The sequence below is a fragment of the Dichotomopilus funicola genome, assembly GCF_033296635.1.
Source record: "Dichotomopilus funicola strain CBS 141.50 unplaced genomic scaffold C8A04scaffold_11, whole genome shotgun sequence".
NCBI lineage: Eukaryota > Fungi > Ascomycota > Sordariomycetes > Sordariales > Chaetomiaceae > Dichotomopilus > Dichotomopilus funicola.
Genome location: NW_026944032.1, coordinates 100,272 through 118,355, shown reverse-complemented (window position 1 = coordinate 118,355; position 18,084 = coordinate 100,272). Strand labels below are relative to the sequence as shown.

The 18,084-nt window shown below is 53.8% G+C and overlaps 6 protein-coding genes across 6 annotated transcripts; 4 read left to right on the top strand and 2 right to left on the bottom strand.

Moving 5' to 3' along the window:
- Positions 1-147: 147 nt before the first annotated feature.
- C8A04DRAFT_26125 (uncharacterized protein) lies at positions 148-949 on the top strand (the record flags this gene model as incomplete). Its single annotated transcript, XM_062779806.1, has 2 exons — positions 148-232; positions 351-949. The coding sequence occupies 2 exons, from the start codon at positions 148-150 to the stop codon at positions 947-949; spliced, it is 684 nt and encodes a 227-aa protein (XP_062639335.1).
- Positions 950-2,492: 1,543 nt separating this feature from the next.
- On the bottom strand, positions 2,493-3,500 carry C8A04DRAFT_26124 (uncharacterized protein; the record flags this gene model as incomplete). The annotated part of the gene is made up of 1 exon (XM_062779805.1): positions 2,493-3,500. The coding sequence occupies one exon, from the start codon at positions 3,498-3,500 to the stop codon at positions 2,493-2,495; it is 1,008 nt and encodes a 335-aa protein (XP_062639334.1).
- Positions 3,501-6,221: 2,721 nt separating this feature from the next.
- C8A04DRAFT_10133 (uncharacterized protein) lies at positions 6,222-6,997 on the top strand (the record flags this gene model as incomplete). Its single annotated transcript, XM_062776476.1, has 4 exons — positions 6,222-6,302; positions 6,396-6,610; positions 6,694-6,795; positions 6,877-6,997. 4 exons carry the CDS (start codon positions 6,222-6,224, stop codon positions 6,995-6,997), a joined length of 519 nt encoding a protein of 172 aa, XP_062639333.1.
- A 752-nt stretch (positions 6,998-7,749) lies between these two features.
- C8A04DRAFT_10131 (uncharacterized protein) lies at positions 7,750-8,973 on the top strand (the record flags this gene model as incomplete). The annotated part of the gene is made up of 2 exons (XM_062776475.1): positions 7,750-8,181; positions 8,245-8,973. The coding sequence occupies 2 exons, from the start codon at positions 7,750-7,752 to the stop codon at positions 8,971-8,973; spliced, it is 1,161 nt and encodes a 386-aa protein (XP_062639332.1).
- A 1,189-nt stretch (positions 8,974-10,162) lies between these two features.
- On the top strand, positions 10,163-10,705 carry C8A04DRAFT_10079 (hydrophobic surface binding protein A-domain-containing protein; the record flags this gene model as incomplete). Its single annotated transcript, XM_062776461.1, has 1 exon — positions 10,163-10,705. The coding sequence occupies one exon, from the start codon at positions 10,163-10,165 to the stop codon at positions 10,703-10,705; it is 543 nt and encodes a 180-aa protein (XP_062639331.1).
- Positions 10,706-14,047: 3,342 nt separating this feature from the next.
- On the bottom strand, positions 14,048-15,224 carry C8A04DRAFT_10210 (RTA1 like protein-domain-containing protein; the record flags this gene model as incomplete). The annotated part of the gene is made up of 4 exons (XM_062776502.1): positions 14,048-14,204; positions 14,288-14,695; positions 14,789-14,849; positions 14,927-15,224. The coding sequence occupies 4 exons, from the start codon at positions 15,222-15,224 to the stop codon at positions 14,048-14,050; spliced, it is 924 nt and encodes a 307-aa protein (XP_062639330.1).
- Between the last annotated feature and the right edge of the window lie 2,860 nt (positions 15,225-18,084).

The following is an 18,084-nucleotide window of genomic DNA, read 5'->3' as shown; positions in this document are numbered from 1 at the left end:
TCTTCATGAACGTAGCAACGCCAAGTATGTAATGCCAAGTATAAGAAGGGGCCGCTATCTTCTCTTCACGCCGAGGTTTGTGTCCTGGAATATCCCACTCTGGAACGTCAGAGGAACAAAAACCACACCATAGAAACCACAAACACCATGGCGCCCACGGAGACATTCACCATTGTCGCTCAGCCCGGTACTGACATCTGGCGCAAGCCGCCTTCGACGGATGTATTCAATGGTGACTGACCCCAATCTCAACCCCCTCAGTCCCAGCCTTCACTTTCCCAACACCAACAACCCAAGACGAGACCACAAAACCATAAATAACCTAAACTAACCCAACCCCGCCTCCACAGCTCCCACAGCCCTCCCGCCTTCAACCCCTCAACCCCTCCGCCACACCGGCCCCCTGACCTCCTTCCTCTCCGCCCGCATCTCCCTCAACTTCACGCCCCTAGAACAATACGACCAAGGCGGCATCCTCCTCAGCCTCCGCCGTCGCAGCGACAACAACCCTTCCGCCCCGCCGCCCAAATGGATCAAATCCGGCATCGAGTTCTACAATAACTACCCGCGCGTATCGACCGTCTCCTGCGATCGCTGGGCCGACTGGTCGGTTGCTGATCTTGTTCCGGGTTCTTCTTCCGCCGACTCCGTGTCCTCCACGGGGAAGGGTAAGGAAACGGGATGGACTACTATCCAGATTGAGAAGGACAAGGACGGGAACGGGACTGGTGTGTGGGTGTATCGTATTGTCCGGGTTGGTGGGTGTGAGGGTGAAGAGACGAAGGTTCCGCTGCGGGAGATTTGTTGGGTGTTTGGGGAGGAGCAGCTGGAGGAGTGGGAGGTGGAGGTGTCGGCGATGGCGGCACGGCCGGAAAAGAATGTGAGTGAGGGCGGGGAGAAGGAGTTGGTGGTTGAGTTTAAGGGGTTGGAAGTTAAGTGGGCTTCTTGAGGTGTGGAATGGCATTTTGTGTGTAAGCTCTGCGAAGTGCTCTACATATGATACGGGAGGTATTCAAGTTATCACGAGAAAGGGAAGACAAGAAGGGACGATGTGTTTTGAGGCGGCCGAAGATTTTCTTTTATTTTCTTATAGTCTTCACCCATTACCTAGCCCCTCAAGCGGGCGGCGTAGAGCCGTTGCGGGAAATCGGCCGGACTACTAGAGCCCGGCCGATTACCGATGCCCGAATTTGATGTTTTTCGTTTTTCGTCAAGAAAAGGGTCTCAAAGTCGTCATCATCAGTCGTTACAAACGAGTGACCGCCATATGCTCCACGCGGCGTATCGGTCCAGTCAATCCATGCAGGTAGATAACCCAAGGTGTTGTTGATTTTTTTTGTTCGTTGGGGTTTCGTTTTCTTCCTCCCTTCCAACCATGATCAGCCGGATTGTTATGTTCTTTTTTTTCTTCTTTTTTTTTCGTTTGGGTTCCACAAAAGGAAGTGTTGCGGCCAAGCGCAGGTCGAGTAAGTGTTGTGGGCAGTGAGAGACGCGTGGCGAGGAAAGCGGCGAGTGGTAGGTAGTAAAGCGGATTAAACCGCTTCCTCCCGGCGCCCCACTCACTGCCCGTCTTGATCAGTCTGTGTTGTTGAGTGGTGTGTGGTTCCGACTCCAGCCTTGTATGTTTCCGAACGCCAGGGAAGAGCAGAAAAGCTGAGATGTCGTCACCGATTCCTATCCCGAAGAAGCCAGCTTGAAAAAAACGCAGACAGAGCAAGTCAACCAAAAAAAGAAAAACACAATCCATGGTTGTTCCATAAAGGGGAAGGGGGGGGAGGATGTTGAAGTGGGTTGGGGTTAAAACGACGCGTTGTTGCTTGTCAGTTGTTGGGACGTCGAGTTTGGCGGCAAGCCTATATCCTCCTCAGCCGTGACCTTCCTTTCGCCTAGTGTTCCGTCTCGGCAATCTCTGTTCGACTTGCGAACTATGCCTACAAACAAACAATCTGATGCTCCTTGTCTAAAAAAGCACACAAAACGCCAGGGTTAAGTAAAAGTCCCAACTAGCCCAGAGTCGCCAGATCGCAAGATAACAGGGGAAAAAAAAACCAAACAACAAGAAAGAACTGAGATACCAGAGGGGCAGCAAGCTGCGCAGTGTCTAATCCCGCACATCCTCGCATCGTGTATCGGCATTAAGCCCCTCCCGCTCCGTCAGATCTTGGAAGCCAAAACTGGTCGGCCAACCTCGTGAGAAGTGAAGAAATTTCGGTGTGAGTGAAAGATCTCCCAAATGGTGTTCCAATCTGATGCAAGATGCAAGGGAGCTTCGGACGAGAGTAAGGGACCAAAAACGCCGTGATTGTTGACAATGTCGAGAATGCCGGGAAACGGGAAAGACACAACCTCTTAATAAAACCCAGTGAGCTCATCCTCCTCCTTGCTTGGTAAAAAATCCCCTATTGCGCCTGGAAAAGAGAGGTGTTAAGAAAACAAAACACATCCGACCTGGAAACCTTGTTCAATACTTCGCCATTGCGTTGCCCAGCCTCTTAGATCGTCTTTGGGGTACGAGCGTTGGTCGCATCAATGACGTCGTCGAGGTGGTTGCACATGGCGACGAACAGGTCGAAGAAAAGCTTGCCGCTGCCCTCGCCGCACGCGTCGGTGCCGCACTTCTCCATCTCGGCCTGCATGGTGCCGCTGCGCTTGAAGGTCTTGCGGCACCGGATGATGAGCGCCAGGTAATGGGCGCGCAGGCGGCTGTCGGAGTCGGGGGTGTTGGCGTAGCAGTATTGGGCACTGCGGAGGATGGTACCGACATCAATGCCGGACTGTAGTCCTTGCTTCCGCAGCGCCAGCCTCTTGAGTTCCTCCAGCCCGTAGCGCTCCGCGGCGCAGTAGACGACGGTGTCGCGGAGCAGGTGCTGGTTGACGCTCGAGAGATACACGGTGGCTTCGACAGCCGAAGGGGTCTGGGAGGTGGTGGGTTGTTGTCCTCCTGCGCGACCGCCTCCGAATTTTGGGGAATCGTGAATCGTCGGGGTGGTTTGGGGGGTAACCCGACGGGGGAGCGAGTCCTCGAGTTCCCACGAGTTGCGCTGCTTGTTGTGCAGCAGCCGCGGGTAGTAGTCGCCTTTGTAGAGATACTCGAGAATCGCGCTAAAGACCTCCGGCTCCTCGTCAGGGAGCGAGATCCTCTTGTTCTGCGCATCGACGTAGGTACTGCGCAGGACCTTCTCGAAAAAAGGGGCCTGGCACAAAACGTCCTCGTGCGCTGCAAACAGCCGCGCCTCCCGGCCCACCACCAAGGTGACGATGGGCGAGGGGGCGAGGGACTTGTCGGTGGTTCTGGGCCTCGGCTGCTCCGTAGACGTGCGCGAGGGCTCCTCGCCGCGGAGCGACCGTTGCAATTTCGTTACTTTCTGGGCATCCCGCGTGGCACCTTTCCTGGTCAGCCTCGCAGACTTGTCCACCCGGTGTTGCGAATCCATCGCGGTCGAGGCAACCTCCCGCTGGGAGGTGCTGACGTTGCGGCTTCGGAACGAGCGTTTGAACATGATGTCGAGTGGGCGGGGTCTGCGGTTTTTGTGTGGTTGTCGTGAGCTGAGAGTCGTAGTGAGGTTTGTTGTATCGATTGGTGCCGAGAGAGAGAGAGCGGGATAGAGAGGAAAGAGGCGGCGGAATCGTAGGGAATACCGTCGCCGTTGTATTCCTCAGTGTTGATCAAGAGAGCGACGAAAAGAACGAAAGGATAGAGGAAAAAAAAGAATGAGAGCGGTGCACAAAATAAAAGATTGACTGGGTCCGGGCGGTGCTATCCCAAGGGAAACCTCATGAGATAACACCAGCAACAGCTTTGCGACCCTTGGTTTGTGTGATGGGGGAGGGGGAAAAAAGAAAGGAAGTGGATAAGGAGTGGGGGGAGGTCGATTCTATTTATTCTGCCACCTCTCAGATACCTCGCTCTGAGTGGTGGAGGAGAGCACAAGGATGTGAATGCCTAGTACGACCGCCCTACAGACATCGACAAGACATAACCGGGAAACCGCCTATTTCATCACGCTTCGACTCTTGACCATTCGTGCCATTGGCCTGTAATCATATTTTCTCTCAGTGGCCAGATTGATACCGCTTCATCGATTACGACTGTTGGCATCTGTTGGCGTCAACGCCTCGTTTGCTGAGCCATTCACACGACTGTGACTGAGGGTGAGGGCCCAATCCCGGAACCCATATGGGGCATTGCCCCGTTTCTACGCTTTGCTGGCAGCTTCGAGAACGAAGAAAGCTGGATGCCCCATGCCGAATGCTCACCGCGTTCCTGGGCAATGGCTTCTCCGCCATCTTGAGCTTGAACATTGGGCTCTGCTCGGAAACTCGACCCCATGGGGCCCTGCCCCCCAGGCCCCCAGGATTCTGGCGAATTCAGTTTGCGGGCCCTGCGGGCGCATAACCGGTAGGGCTTTGGGCTCCACGTCTCGAAAGGGGGATTGGTCAACATGGTCGCCAATGCAACGAATTGAAGTTGTACAAGCTGTTGCCGTTGGCGCTTCGCCGCAGCGGTTTGCCCCCAAAGCGGGGCACGTGAACAGGCCTGACGAAAGCAGTGCGAGGGGGATTCATGAGGGTGGGCACTCGGGCATCACCAAGAGAGACGACCACGATTGCAACAGGCACAGCCCCGATTCAATCCCAAGGGGCAGTTGTTGGGCCGGCATTGGGTGTGCCTGGCACAGGTCGTCCAATTGCCATCTCCCGATATTCGATGACCACTCGTTCGTAGGCGATAAGACTCCGTTGACGCTGGGAAGCCCTGAGAAGCTGGCAGACGTTGGGAGCGACCCGTCTAAATTGACTGTATCGATTTCTAGATTGATGGAGTACATGGGTACATTGGCCACGCAACTCCCATAATCGTGCACATCCAAAACACAACGCAAACCAACTACAACAAAACTAAAAAATAAACTACGCGACACATAGCATCGTGATTATAATACAATTCTTGTCGCTGGAATGTCTAAAATCGCAACAATCACGATAAAATCATGGAGGTATGTTTGGGGTCTATGTATCTTGAGCGAGGCGAGGGGACTTTGACTTCGCCTGGCGCCAAAAGTGGTTAGGCGTGGTTGTGATCTGCAGGCCTCTTGCCTTGTTCGGCCAATGCACTGCGTCAATCTAGAAATTGATACAGTCAATTTAGACACGTCGGTTGGGAGAAACAGAGATCTTGTTCCCCGCAGACCCACCGATCGGGCGATGTGGGCCAAGACATGGGAGCCCTTGTCGAAACCATGAGGCCATCGACCACCGCACCACCACGATGCCACCACTCTTCCCTACACGTGTATGCCATTAGTACCAGTTCATTGATTCCTACTATTTTCCTCGATCTTGTCAATCTAATGGGCGAATCGTCTTCCCCTGATTACAACCCCCGCGAGATTATTGCTCGATTTCCTTCACCGCGGTCGCCTCACCGTACTTTCGATGGGACATATTGGGCTACCAAGATGTTCTTTCCGACAAGATACGGTGCCTAACTCAATGTGGATGAGGGGTGATACACCGAGTCGTCGAGGCTGACCCGAAACTGACCCGGTTTTCCGAGAATTTCTGGGTTACCCGAAGTCTGTACCTGTCTCTCTGCCGGAACGTCCGAATAAGTGTTGCCTGCCCGTATGAGTGCGGTGCCATCCGAGAATCGCCTTTACCTTCCATTAAACGTTACGCAAATGCTTCATACTGGCACCAACTGGGCACACCGGCAATCTCGAGAGAATTTCTCATCCCCAGCGTGATGGTGGAATAGAGGCCTTGAGACGTACACAAATGGTTCATTAGTTCGCATGTCATGCGCGCAATTTTTAGTTGGAGGGACAAATGAATATCTTACAGCTATACATTCAACGTTACTATCTCCGGGAGTTCACTTCAAAAAATCGTCGGCATTCATAATGGTGCTTTTCATGGCTTGAAGTGACAGTCATCGAGGGTCCCGAGGTCATGCAGGGGCACCAGGGGATAAGGCTGGTGTGGGTCCTGCAAGCTTGGACCCACATCGAATTCTATCCCCAATCACCAGCAGCCAATTCAACACCGTGGCCGGTCAGTTGCAAAGCATAAGCATCTCCAGCTACCTCGGTCTTCGCACCCATCTCGAAGGTCTAGGGAGCCTCAATACCTTACCAACGCCACTACCACCGCGACGGCGGTCAGCTTCCCTTCCTCGATCGACTTAATTCAATAGCAACGACGACCCGCCGCCATACAAGATGCTGTCCAGCCTCCAAAATCCGCGGCAAGCTGCCGCGCAGCTCATGAACTTTGGGTTGATTCTCTCGACAGCTTTCATGGTGGGTGCTTTCTCGCGCGCTTTCCCTTGGTGTCATGCCGCAAATTGATTCCGCTCTTCCAATGCTTTCGGGATGCTAATTTTTCTCCGGTAGATGTGGAAAGGTCTCTCGGTTATCACAGACTCGCCGTCCCCGATCGTCGTCGTTCTTTCCGGTAGCATGGAACCCGCGTTCCAGCGCGGCGACTTACTCCTCCTCTGGAACCGCAACCTGATCTCCGAAACCAATGTCGGCGAGGTCGTCGTGTACAACGTTAGGGGCAAGGATATTCCAATTGTCCACCGGATCGTCAGGAAATTTGGTGTTGGGTTAGCTACTCTTTTCTCTCTCTCTCCCATCGACAACACCCTGTGGAGCCCCGGTCAAGATAGAAACTAACAATCCTTCCTAGTCCCGAGGCAAAGCTTCTTACAAAGGGCGACAACAATGCGGCGGACGATACAGAACTCTACGCACGTGGGCAGGATTATCTGAACAGGAAGGATATCGTTGGGTAAGACACACCCCACGCTCTATGTTCTCTTACCGCGCGCCGCGCTGCATGCAACGAATATGCTAACTCGACCGGACATAGGAGCGTTATCGGATATATGCCTTTCGTGGGATATGTGACGATTATGCTATCGGAACACCCATGGCTGAAGACGGTGATGCTCGGGATCATGGGGTTGGTGGTCGTATTACAACGCGAGTAACGGTAATCGGAATAGCCATTGCAGCATTTTCTCACCATGTTCACCCCCCTACTTGCCGGTATGTGTGCGGAGAGTGATTCAACTTGTGAGTCTTCGGGCTCGTTTCCTGCTATTTATTTCTGCCTCTGGGTTTACCGCCATCATCCAACAAGACCCAGAATCTTCCTGGTTGGTTGCGACCTTGTGCTTCTGTGTGGACTCTGTGCTCCTGCGCGGGCCTTGTGAGTGGGACCGTTGCCTTGCCTGCCGCTCTCTTCAAATTTGCTCGGCGGTCACGAGAGGGTCATTTCGAGAAGGAAATCAGCTTCCTCTCCGTTTCCCTTCCCTTTTAAACACTTATCTCCGGCGAATTTGCCACGAGCGCGATGTTCGTCTTGTGAGTATTCCCGTGAATTAGAAAACAATAGGGTAATTTTTTGGACCTTGGCAGACGCCATCCCGCTTTCGCTCCCATCTCACGGAGTGCCAAGCCCCGCTAGTTTACAAAAATAGGTCGCGTGAAAAGGCCTAGAATCCAATTTTAAAAACAACACCATCGCCATCAGCGGCCGTTGTGGCCATTTCTTCATTCCTTCACCCACCTCACCGCCGTCACTCGTTTTTCGGATCTTTTTTATTTTATTTTTCAATCTTTTATCCCACCGCCGCGCCTATCAACCCCAAGGCTCACGATATCTCGCCCATCTATTCCGTATCCGATTTAAACTTCTCATCGCCCACATCCAAGGAGATCCACGTGATCAAGAGTCAGCATGGCCGACGACGAGATCTCGCCCGCGGAACCGAGGGCGGAAAATTCCAATCGAGACGCGGAGACGACCCAGGCGGATGACGGAGTGACGCGAGAACAGGCCCGAGATAGCAAGGCTTTGCCTCCTCTGCCGGCGCGACCTCTCCCTCCGTCCCATCAAGAAAAGACCCTCCTCCGGCAATCCGCGCTCCCTCCACCGCGCGGGGTCCATTTTGGCCCTCTACCGGTGGAACAGCCCCAGATCCCCGTCCAAAACGAACCTCCAAACCGCCCCGGGTGGCGCAAGACGAAATGGGGGTTTCTCCTGCTGTCCTTGCCTGTCTCCGCGACCATTGTGGGCGTCGGCCTCGCGCTCGGCTACTTGAATGCCCCGTACGCCCCGTGGCACGAGGACTCGCCGACTGATTGGGGGTTTGGGTCCTCCGCTGCTGCCGTATGCTTAGAATCTTTGCTCGTCGCCCCGACCCAGATAGCTGAGGCTAACTATGTGTGATAGGCCGGCGTCTCGATCATCATCGTTGTGGCCGAATTTGCTGTGGCGCTTTGGTCTAAATCCCGGCAGGGTATGCATCCGGGTGCGCTCGTCGCCGCGCACCTCATCATCACGCTGATGGCTCTCTCCGCCGTGGTCATAGTCAGCCTCTTCATCATAGACTATGTGCCGAGTGACTGGTACGATTATCCCCGGGCCGAACGCATCTCTTTGAGCAGCCAGACCGCAATTTATGGCCAAGTCTTACTCGGCTTCGACTGTGCTCTGCTCGTCATCCACTTCTTTTTGTTCATCGGCGCCTGTGTCGATACCAATCGCCTTTCGAACGCGAAGAAACAGGTGCTCGTCGTCAATGTACCCGTCCCCGTTGGGCCCCAATATCCCGTCGGCCCATACGGCTATTACGGAGTGCCCCAGCCCTTCCCACCAGGCGCACAACCAGGACATTACCCATATCCTCCAGTACAGGCACCCCCACAAGCCAGGGACGGCGCCTCACCCGCTGTGTCCCAACAAACGGCGATGTACGGCGGATACTACGAGCCCGCGCCCGCCCCCACGTCCGCACCGGTCCCTGCAACCCGAGCCGCCAGATCTTCGCGGACCCCAGGGCAACGAGAATCTTCAGCGCCTGCCGCTGCGTCGGCCTCCGGGTCTCATCGACCGCAGGGCCAAACTACGTCTCCAGTTGAGCAACCGGCTCAGTCAACTGTCCCGCCAGCAGAAGCATAGGGGTCAGGGGACGTTCCGGGTGAGAAAACTTCATGAAGTTTGACGCATTACGGCCGAGTTTTGGTTTTTACTATCGGAGAGAAGTCCTTTTTTTTTTTTAGAATGGCGTACTTGGAAAGACGGGGCGCGACGGTATATTAACAGGGATGGATCACATACCCGACACCTCGCTTTGTGTCTTCAAACGTGTTATAAACCTAATAGCGTTGCAAATTAGATAGATATCACCTACCTAGTCCTAATATTTAGTCATTGCGGCTAGCATGAAACCTCGTCCTGACTGGCGATCATCCTGTGTAAAGTTGGATTCTGATGTACTTTGTTTGCGAGCCGGCGTTCATCTTTCTCATTTCGGCCCAGGGTTCAACCTAGAAGTCGCATCGAGAAGCTTCGGTTCTCTGGGTCAACTTCTTCCAAGTCAACCGTCCATTTCGCACATGCAGAACGCCTTCAAATTTCCTGGCTTGTGGGCCGAACGACTCGCCGAGGGACAGCGAATCAGCGTTACATTTCCCCTGATCCCAACATGGGTCTTCCCCAAAAACCCGACTTCGATGCTTCCACACCAATCCTCGCTCCACGCATTTCGCAAGGCCAGCCGTTTGCACGCGCATCCCCCGCATTCATCTCCCCGCCGATCCCAACCTAAAGTCGGCGTTTCTCGCCTTCAACACCACCCTAGAGACAAAAAGGGGATGACGCCTTTCACAGGACGAAGCACCACAGCTTCCAAAGCAAGCTGCCCCGAGGTATCTTTAGACCTTCACTAGCCATAGATGCTCTCATTCGAGAGTCGAAGCAAAGCCAAGAACCCCTCAAGCTGTGAAGTGGTCATCAGATTCACTCCGCATCGAAAGTCAGCGTGGTATTCAGTACGAGAAGACTGACCTTGTGTAACATTCATCCGGGCTCTCCTTGGATACCTCGGTGGAAAAGACAAGGAAGCATGCTTGTGAAATCCGGGGTCAGGTTGCCGCGCGGCCCACTGGGTGCAGAAGTCCCATACATAGGTAGTAACAAAGATTGCATATAAGACCTCGAGTTGACGATCCTCTCCCCTTTCCTTTCCTTCTCGCCTTTTTCCCTGTTGATCGCCGTGGCCATCGTCCTAGTACGCGCCTGTCCCTACCAAGCCAGACCACACACACACTCGTTTACCACCTCACAACAAGAAAAAAAAACCACCAAAATGAAGTTCACCACCCTCTTCGCCCCCCTCGCCCTCCTGGCCCCGACCTTCGCGTCCCCCATCATCAACGCCTCCGCCTCCGCCGACAGCCCGACCATCGTCGACGCCCTCACCAGCGTCAACCAAACGACCGTCAAGTTCGGCAACGTCATCGTCAACTGGAACGGCGGCCTCCTCGGCACAGTCCCCGTGCTGGCCGAGAGCACCGCCCTCCTCGTCACCGTCAAGAAGGGCACGTCGATCGCCGAGCACAGCGAGCCCCTCGACAACGACGGCGCCCTAGCCGTAGCGGGCACCACACAGTCGCTTGTGGCGTCTGTTAACACCACGCTGACGACCCTGATCGAGGCCCGGCCCAAGTTTGACAAGCTGCTGTTGACCCCGATCATTGTCCTGAACTTGAAGATCCAGCGTGATGCCACTGCGGACTTGAGTGAGGCTATCATTGCCAAGGTGCCGGAGGCGTTGCAGGCTATTGCGAAGAACTTGGTTGCGCCCATCGACCAGAGCTTCGCGACTGCTATTGACGCGTACGAGGCATAAGGACGCCCGCGATGGCTTGGGGGGTTAGGGGGAAGGGGTACGTCCGGCAAGTTAGGGGGTTGAGAGCAGAGAAAGGCGGTAGGGGGAGTGCACATGAGAGGAACGAATGTGATACGGGAAAACGGAGTACAAACGGTACATCTTCATGATGCACCGATGGATGACGATGATACCTTCAACTTCATATATACTTGATATATACAACTGTATATATATTTTTGTTCATCCCAAGCCCATATCTAAGGCGTGATTGTTTACTCATTCCCCGGCTGCAGACTGTTTTGTTTCCTCCTTGCTCCTTTACGGTGGGCTTACACCTCAACACATCGGCTTTATTTTCTCGGCATCTCGCTTTCATGAGTTCGTTTTGAACTAATGAGCTAGTAGAAGTAGAGACCGTTCACCAAAGACTACGTAGTCCGTAGGTGTTTGTGAGTCGCAGCGGCCTTATCCATGAGGATCTAAAAAATTACCGATAACTAGTGTGACAACCAGAGGGAACTTTCAGTTACGACAGAAACAACACCACTCAACCACGCCGCCCACGCCATGCGTTGAACCAACAGCATCATCGGGAATTGCAGCAATCAACCGAACCACGGCACGAAACGAAGGGCAAGGGTCAAAGGAACTTTCGAGAAATGCCCATGGCGTTTCTTGCGAGGACCGAGAGATCGACGGACACCTCGAATTTCTTTCGTGAAGCTCGCGGCCCCAAGTGAGCCTCTTACTCAATACCAACCACATTTGTCCGTTTGTCAGGAATGGTCCGAAAAAGGCAGTTGGGGCACACAAAGAGGCTCAGAAAAATGTGGATTTGTGCTCCAACAGTCTTCTTACCCGGGCACATCCAATCCCGTAACAGATCAAACGGGAGAGCACACCTCAATTGGTGAAGTTGCTCCCCGTGTTATCCAATTCCGGCTGCAAAGCACCGTGCTTGCGTGGTTGCAAAGGGAGGGGGGAAAGATCTGGAAATTTTGGGGGCGCACAGGTCGAGCAAGCATCGAAGCTCCACAGATGACGAGCTGACGGGGGTCTGGCCCAGCTCAGCTCAAGGTCCTGTCGTGCAACCCCGAGACAGCTGGTGGCAAGTGGCACATCACAAATTGCCAACTGTCGGCACACTCCAGCTTCGGGGAGGTACAGACCCACACTTGCGCAAGGTCAAGGTAATGCGCCGCGCAAAGCGGTAGCAGCACCAAGCATCAGCAGAGCGCACCTCGCAGGAGCTCCCCGCCTCCCTCCTTTCTTCCCCCGTCTCCCCGTCTTCTCCCCACCTCACCTCTCTGCCGCGCGCAGACTTGGGCGGACGGCGGTACGTACCGTCCGCCTAAGCTCCCAGCTTTTGCCCGTCCATGCCCCCAGACTCCCGCCCACCTCGGAGCCTCCCTCCTCTTCTCTCTCTTTTTCGACTCAGCACACACTCCATCACCCTCTTATCCCAACTCGATCTCTAACCCCCCTCTGATACCCTATATTCGTCAATTGGTGTTGTCCGGCTCTTTATTCCGCAATGACTGGCCGTAAGAGAAAGCAAGAGGAGGAGGAGGAGCTAGTCTCGCTTCCCAGTGGCGACGAAGAGGAGGAAGAGTAAGTTACCTACAACCCACCCCAGCTGTCGCAATACCCAACCACCACCGTCACGCCCATTGCCGACCAGACGCGACAAGGACTAGGTGTGCGCATATTGGTTGTATCGTAGGATCACCGCAGCGCAAAACTGGGCGCCGAGAGCGCCGTCACTGTCGCCGGCCGGATGACGTGCTTGGTGCGCCTGTCGGGCACATCGGTTCGCTTGGTTGTCGCAACACCAATGCTGATGAATACCACAGGTATGAAGACGACGAAGAAGACGAGGAAGATTTTGACGACGATGAGGAGGAGGAGGAGGAGTATGACGAGGAAGCCCAAGATGAGGATGAGGAAGGAAACGAGGAAAACGCCGCCCCTGGTAAGCTTCCGTTCCGAAACTATCTCCAGCCCCGAATTGCACCTTGAGTGCCCCTCCACAAGGCGTTGAACAGGTTGTTTAAATCCGCTGTACCATGGACTCTTTGACTAACGGCTGCCCCAAGAACAAGCCCCTCCCAAGAAAAAGCTGAAGACGGCCCCCGTCGCGGAGGCGCCCACCAAGAACGGCACCGCCGCAAATGGCCATGGTCATGGCGAGGCCGCGGGCGAGGAGAACGAGGATGGCGACGAGGAGGAGGCTGAATTTGACGATGACGAGGACGAGGACGACCTCGAAGGCGTGGAAGAGGGCGATGAGGAGGAAGGCGACGAGGATGCCGACGAGGAGGCGGCCCCCACGAAGGCCGTCGGCAAGGTCCCGGGTGTCGCGACAGGCCCCACTGAGCCGGCCAAAACGGCCGCTGGCGGTGATGAGGAGGATTGAGCCTTCACTAGCTCATTGCTTGAGTACATGCATCAGAGCCTGAGCTGACCGGGCGGACATCTGGTCTAGTGCACCGTCGGCTTCAACACCGTCATGGTTGCTCCAGAATATGTGCGTGTAATGATCGCCAAGGCAACCTTGGTGGGTGGTGCTGTTTGTATCGATGAGTTTGTGTCAATTAGAAGTCGTTGTCGGTCGTCTTGGGATATTGTAGCTGGGGAAAGAGCAACAAAGAAACAGTCCTTGCCTAGCCAATGAATGTTGAATGGGATTGATTCTCCAATGCGCTTGCCTTCTTTCTGCCAATGTGTTTGGCTCATCGGCCACATGTATCCCCGGCTCCGGTCAACAATCCCGCTCAGGCCAGGTCCCAGTGGGTGGAGATTGCGCATCCGTCTTAGGAGTCAACACCTCAAAGTGAACCTCCCGAGGCTCTCGTATAAAAGGAATATTTTCATAAACGGCACCCCTCCCTAATACGTCTGGGCGCACCGGTGGGCAGGTTTTCTTCAACATCCCCTCCCATTCCTAATTGACCCCAACTCGACCCAAGAGTCAAATCCCCTCAGCGAACGGATTCATATTGTGGCATCGAGGACCTTGAAGTACCCATGGTATTCTTTTCTTTTCTCCTCGACCGGATTGCATGTCCCAAAGATCGACCTGTCGTCATCACAACTCTTATTCACGGGGTCCCTTGCTTTTTTCAACACTTATACACTCACACTCGCACCGACCGACAGACATGACCGTTTACCAATAAAAGAGTTTTTAAATTCTGATACCCAACGCCGAGACTGCGCCATGGCAATATCTACCCCCCAATAAAGTTGTACCACCATTCTAAAATGACAAGACGCCAAAACCATTGAAATGCAAAAATGTGTGAACCCGACCGAGTCCCTTTCATAACAATGGGAAACAATCCCGGATTATGTCACCCCTTATCCCGACGAAGAGTAAGAAAAGTCCTTTTGCTGCATTACCTGCTCGCTGGCGGGGGTAGCACTGTATCCAATTCCTGCGCTGCGCGCTGGCTCGCGCCCAAAGACGAAACCGGGATGGGCGATATTGAGACAGAACACAGCTAGTACCATCATCCTGCATTGAGAAACACACATGTTAGCTAGAGATCCTCTTAAAAAGGTAATGTGAAAGGCTGCGGGGAATAGGGGTCAACGTACACAGACTCGAGTCCCACAAACAACGCCTCGTCGCGAATCAACGGTCCATCGTACCCATCGCTCAACTCCTCAATCCGATACGCACACCGCACCAGAACCAGGATGATGGCCAAAAACAAAAACGCCAGGAACAACTTCAGCCGCGAGCCCACGGGGCGCAGAGGGTGCCGGATGTAGCGCACCACATAGTCGGCAAACAAGATGACGAAGATGCCGAGAGTGATGACCTGCAGGATGAGACCACCCATGGAGATGTTCACACCGGATTTATTGCCCGAGGAGGCTTGTGTGGCCGATAGTGCGCCGCCGAGGGCTTGTAGGATCAGGGAGACGATGTCGAAGGGGATGAAGACCCAGGCGAAGAGCTTGGAGGGGAAGCGAGAGATCGAGGGGTCGAGGTGGTTGATTCTGTAGGGGGAAGGTCGGTCAGCGATATTATGGATATTTAGAGAGGATTGTTTGGTAGTCATGGCTCTAGCTAAGACTCTAAGAGGTACTCACGTCCGTACTAGCAACACATAAATGGCGGCGCAGAAGAATACCGGTGCAGTAGTGATGCAGACTAAATTCAAACTTGGTTAGAAAACAATGCGTTCGATAGTTGAAGTGCCACCCAGGGGACCAAAACAAAGCACTTACCAATTTGAATGATGAACGCGTTAAATGAAAACGGATTCTTGCTCAACAGAATACGCCCGACGTATCCAATAATCTGGTCCAAGCAGCCCACAATCAGGCAGATCATGAACGACCATTGCCTCCATTTCAGACCTTGGACTAGGTGGATGAGCATCGACACCCCGAACAGGGCCGCAATCACGGCGTTCCCGGGAATGGATGGTTGGTACTGAAGGATACTCGCTTCGATGGGGCATAGGTCGAGAGTGCAATTGGCGTGAGAGCCAAAGGCGATCAGGCCGTCCGGTAGCTTAGGCATGGTGAGTGTTGAGAGTGAAGAGAATTCGATAAATGGCTTTGGGGTGTATAGCAATGGATCGAGACTGGGTGCCGCTGGGAGATATCGGCGGATGGATATATGTTATTCGTATCAGGAGGTAATTAATTAAGAAATTATACTCGGATCTGGAGTGTGGAAGAGTCTTTGTAGGACAGTATGCTGGTGAGGGAGTTGGACCGAATCGTGAACGTAGAAGGTACCGACACCTTTATATGCTTAACATCACGACCTCATTCGAAGGCCCATCCGTACCCGACCTATGGAAATAGGTGGACGCGTGGCTTGCCCGTGATATCTCGGATAGCTTGACCCACCCACGCCCACACCCAGGCTTCCGCGAAATGGCTATGCCTTCCTTTGCCCTTCTTTGGGTAGTGGCGGTGCATACCGGGAAGACTGACATCAGATATTGAATTGCAACACCATAAACGGTAAGGCTTGAATCCTATTGCTGCTTGCGGGCTGGACCAACACTTTATTCCTTTCAACAGACTTCCTATTCTAGCTGCTTTGTTATTACCACAAGTCCACCTAGAAATAGTTTACATTGAATATTTTACAGCTAAATTTTGAGAAGAACTGAACACAAGCTTATCATCAATGACTCCCGTGTCGTTGTTGAGACGAGTGCAGCCTGAGGTGAGTGCGGGTGAGGCGAGTGCGACTATGCGAGCGCGAGTGTGCGTTCAGGCGAGTGGAAGAGAACTGATAGGTTTCAAGAGCGACTTGGCGGTGCGGGACGGAAGGAATCTACGCCGCCACACTAGCCCCCAGCACCTTCGTCTCGATTTTCGCAGCTGCGTTAACCTTATTCTAAACTAGGTTTGCTGTGCCTGAATACCCCGACGGGCGTCCGTTTCGTGCTCCGGCTCCGGTGCCTGGCCCGTCGCCCTCGTCTGCGCCATGCCGTGAATCACGCCGGTTGGCGTGATTGGGTTCTCTGGGTGGGTTGTAGCCTCCTCAGCATCCTCGTCCCGGGCCGGCTGTGTCAGCACAGGGGGGGTTGGTTGGTGAGGGGATGCGAGACGAAACGAAAAGCTGAGCTTGTCAATGTCGACCACACGTGTCGGATTGGCTAGATCTTTGCGGGCTGGCTGACAGTCGATATGCAAGGCACAGACTCAGCCACTACAGGAGTATTATTGCAGTAGTGTACTCTATTGGGGAAGGATGGAGATGCCTGCCGAGAGAGGACGGAGCTTAACTGAGGGGAAGGTCGTCAACGATGTCGTGATTGTTTTGGTCGGCTTCACATTCTGTTTTTTCCCAGCTTCCTTCATCCTGTTGTATTTTCGGTATTATTTCCTTAATAATTATGGACTTGGTTTTGTCCTTGTATCTCTTCCGTGCGCTTCACCAGCTCATTGATAATATGTTGTATTTATGTGATGGGGACCTGAGTCGGTACTGGCCACTCGCCGTGTGCAATGTAGGCGAAGGAAGATGTTCTTGGCCTTCAACCTTTGCAACGGGTTAGCATTCTCGTCGTGTGGTGTTTTTCACCAGCTACGCGTGGCGTGCCGTCATGAGAAGATGGCCCACACGTGGTAAACGGATGAAACGCCTCATTGAATGCATAAAATATGGATATCTCGGTGGATAACGTTATCGCACAAGCCTGGTTTTCCCAGAGTGTTCGCCAAGGTCAATCATTTGTTTGCTGTGCTCTGTTCCGCCGAGATCGGCTTGATGATCTCTCGGACAACCGAAAGGACGTGTAATTTTTTCCTTCCTTTTTTTTTCCAGAATGACGACCACGTGCGAGTTGCCGGGAGTGGCGGAAATGGGTGCTCATCCCCGGGTTGCAGCGTCGTCTCGCGGGCCGGCGTGGCCCACTCAACTTCGACAAAGCTGGGCGTTTGGCCTCTGTGGAAATTTCCAGGTTCCGTCGAATGTTCCCCAACCGGGCGGGATGAGGCAGGGAGGCCCTGGCCGTACCAGGGGAAATGCAACCTAAACGGGCCGGGTTGGACCGCCGAGTGGTCCGGAAATGTCCACTCGCTTCCCCAACGGTGATGTTTTCGCGTTTCCCTGTCTGCTTGCTGAGTGCTCATTCTGGCATTTCGCGTCGAGTTGAGAGCCTCCTTCTGGCTGGTTTCTTTTTTTCCAACCTTGAATTTCTGATTGACAACCGGAACGCGGGGCCACCGGTCAGTGATGTTGGTGTAAGCTTGCAGACTTGCGACATAAAATGCCGCCAATCAGACCTTTGATCACCTGGCTTTTGCCCCTGAGGCTGGCAGATTCCGGGGGCGCGGAAGATGCAAGTTGAGTCGCTGTTTGGGCTCTTGCTTTTGGTCTGCAAAGTCCTTGTACTTGAGCCAATGAAGGGCTAAAACATTGTTTATGGTTCCCGGTTTGTTGCACGAAAAGTCGGAAACGGGGCCAAAAGAAACGGCGGCAGGTGCAACTCTCCCAAGACAGGAGCTCGTGACTGCACTGAGCGTGGAGAGAGCAAAGACAGAGTTGTCACAAGCCGGGAGGATGGCAGCTTCCTACTTAGTAATTCCGTGACTTCCATGTTGTCAGCGGTTAGTTATGCGGCAGACGGCCGTCGCACAAACTCGATTTCCATTTGGGACCTGTTTGACCTCTTTCTCTTTCGTGTTGTACTTTCTTGGTCACTTAATTTCCCCTTCCCGAACCTTGGCCATCTGCACAACCATCATCTTTGAGCAAGCAATCCCGTTCAATTCAAGGAGGTGTGTCGCGGGCAGTGTGTGCCTGGCGCACCCAACAGCACCTGCAACAGCGGCAGTTTGCGTGCATCAGGATTATGTGCAGCAATCTATCTTGCTGCTCATCACGGTTACAACAAGTGTCCCGAGCCCAGTGCATC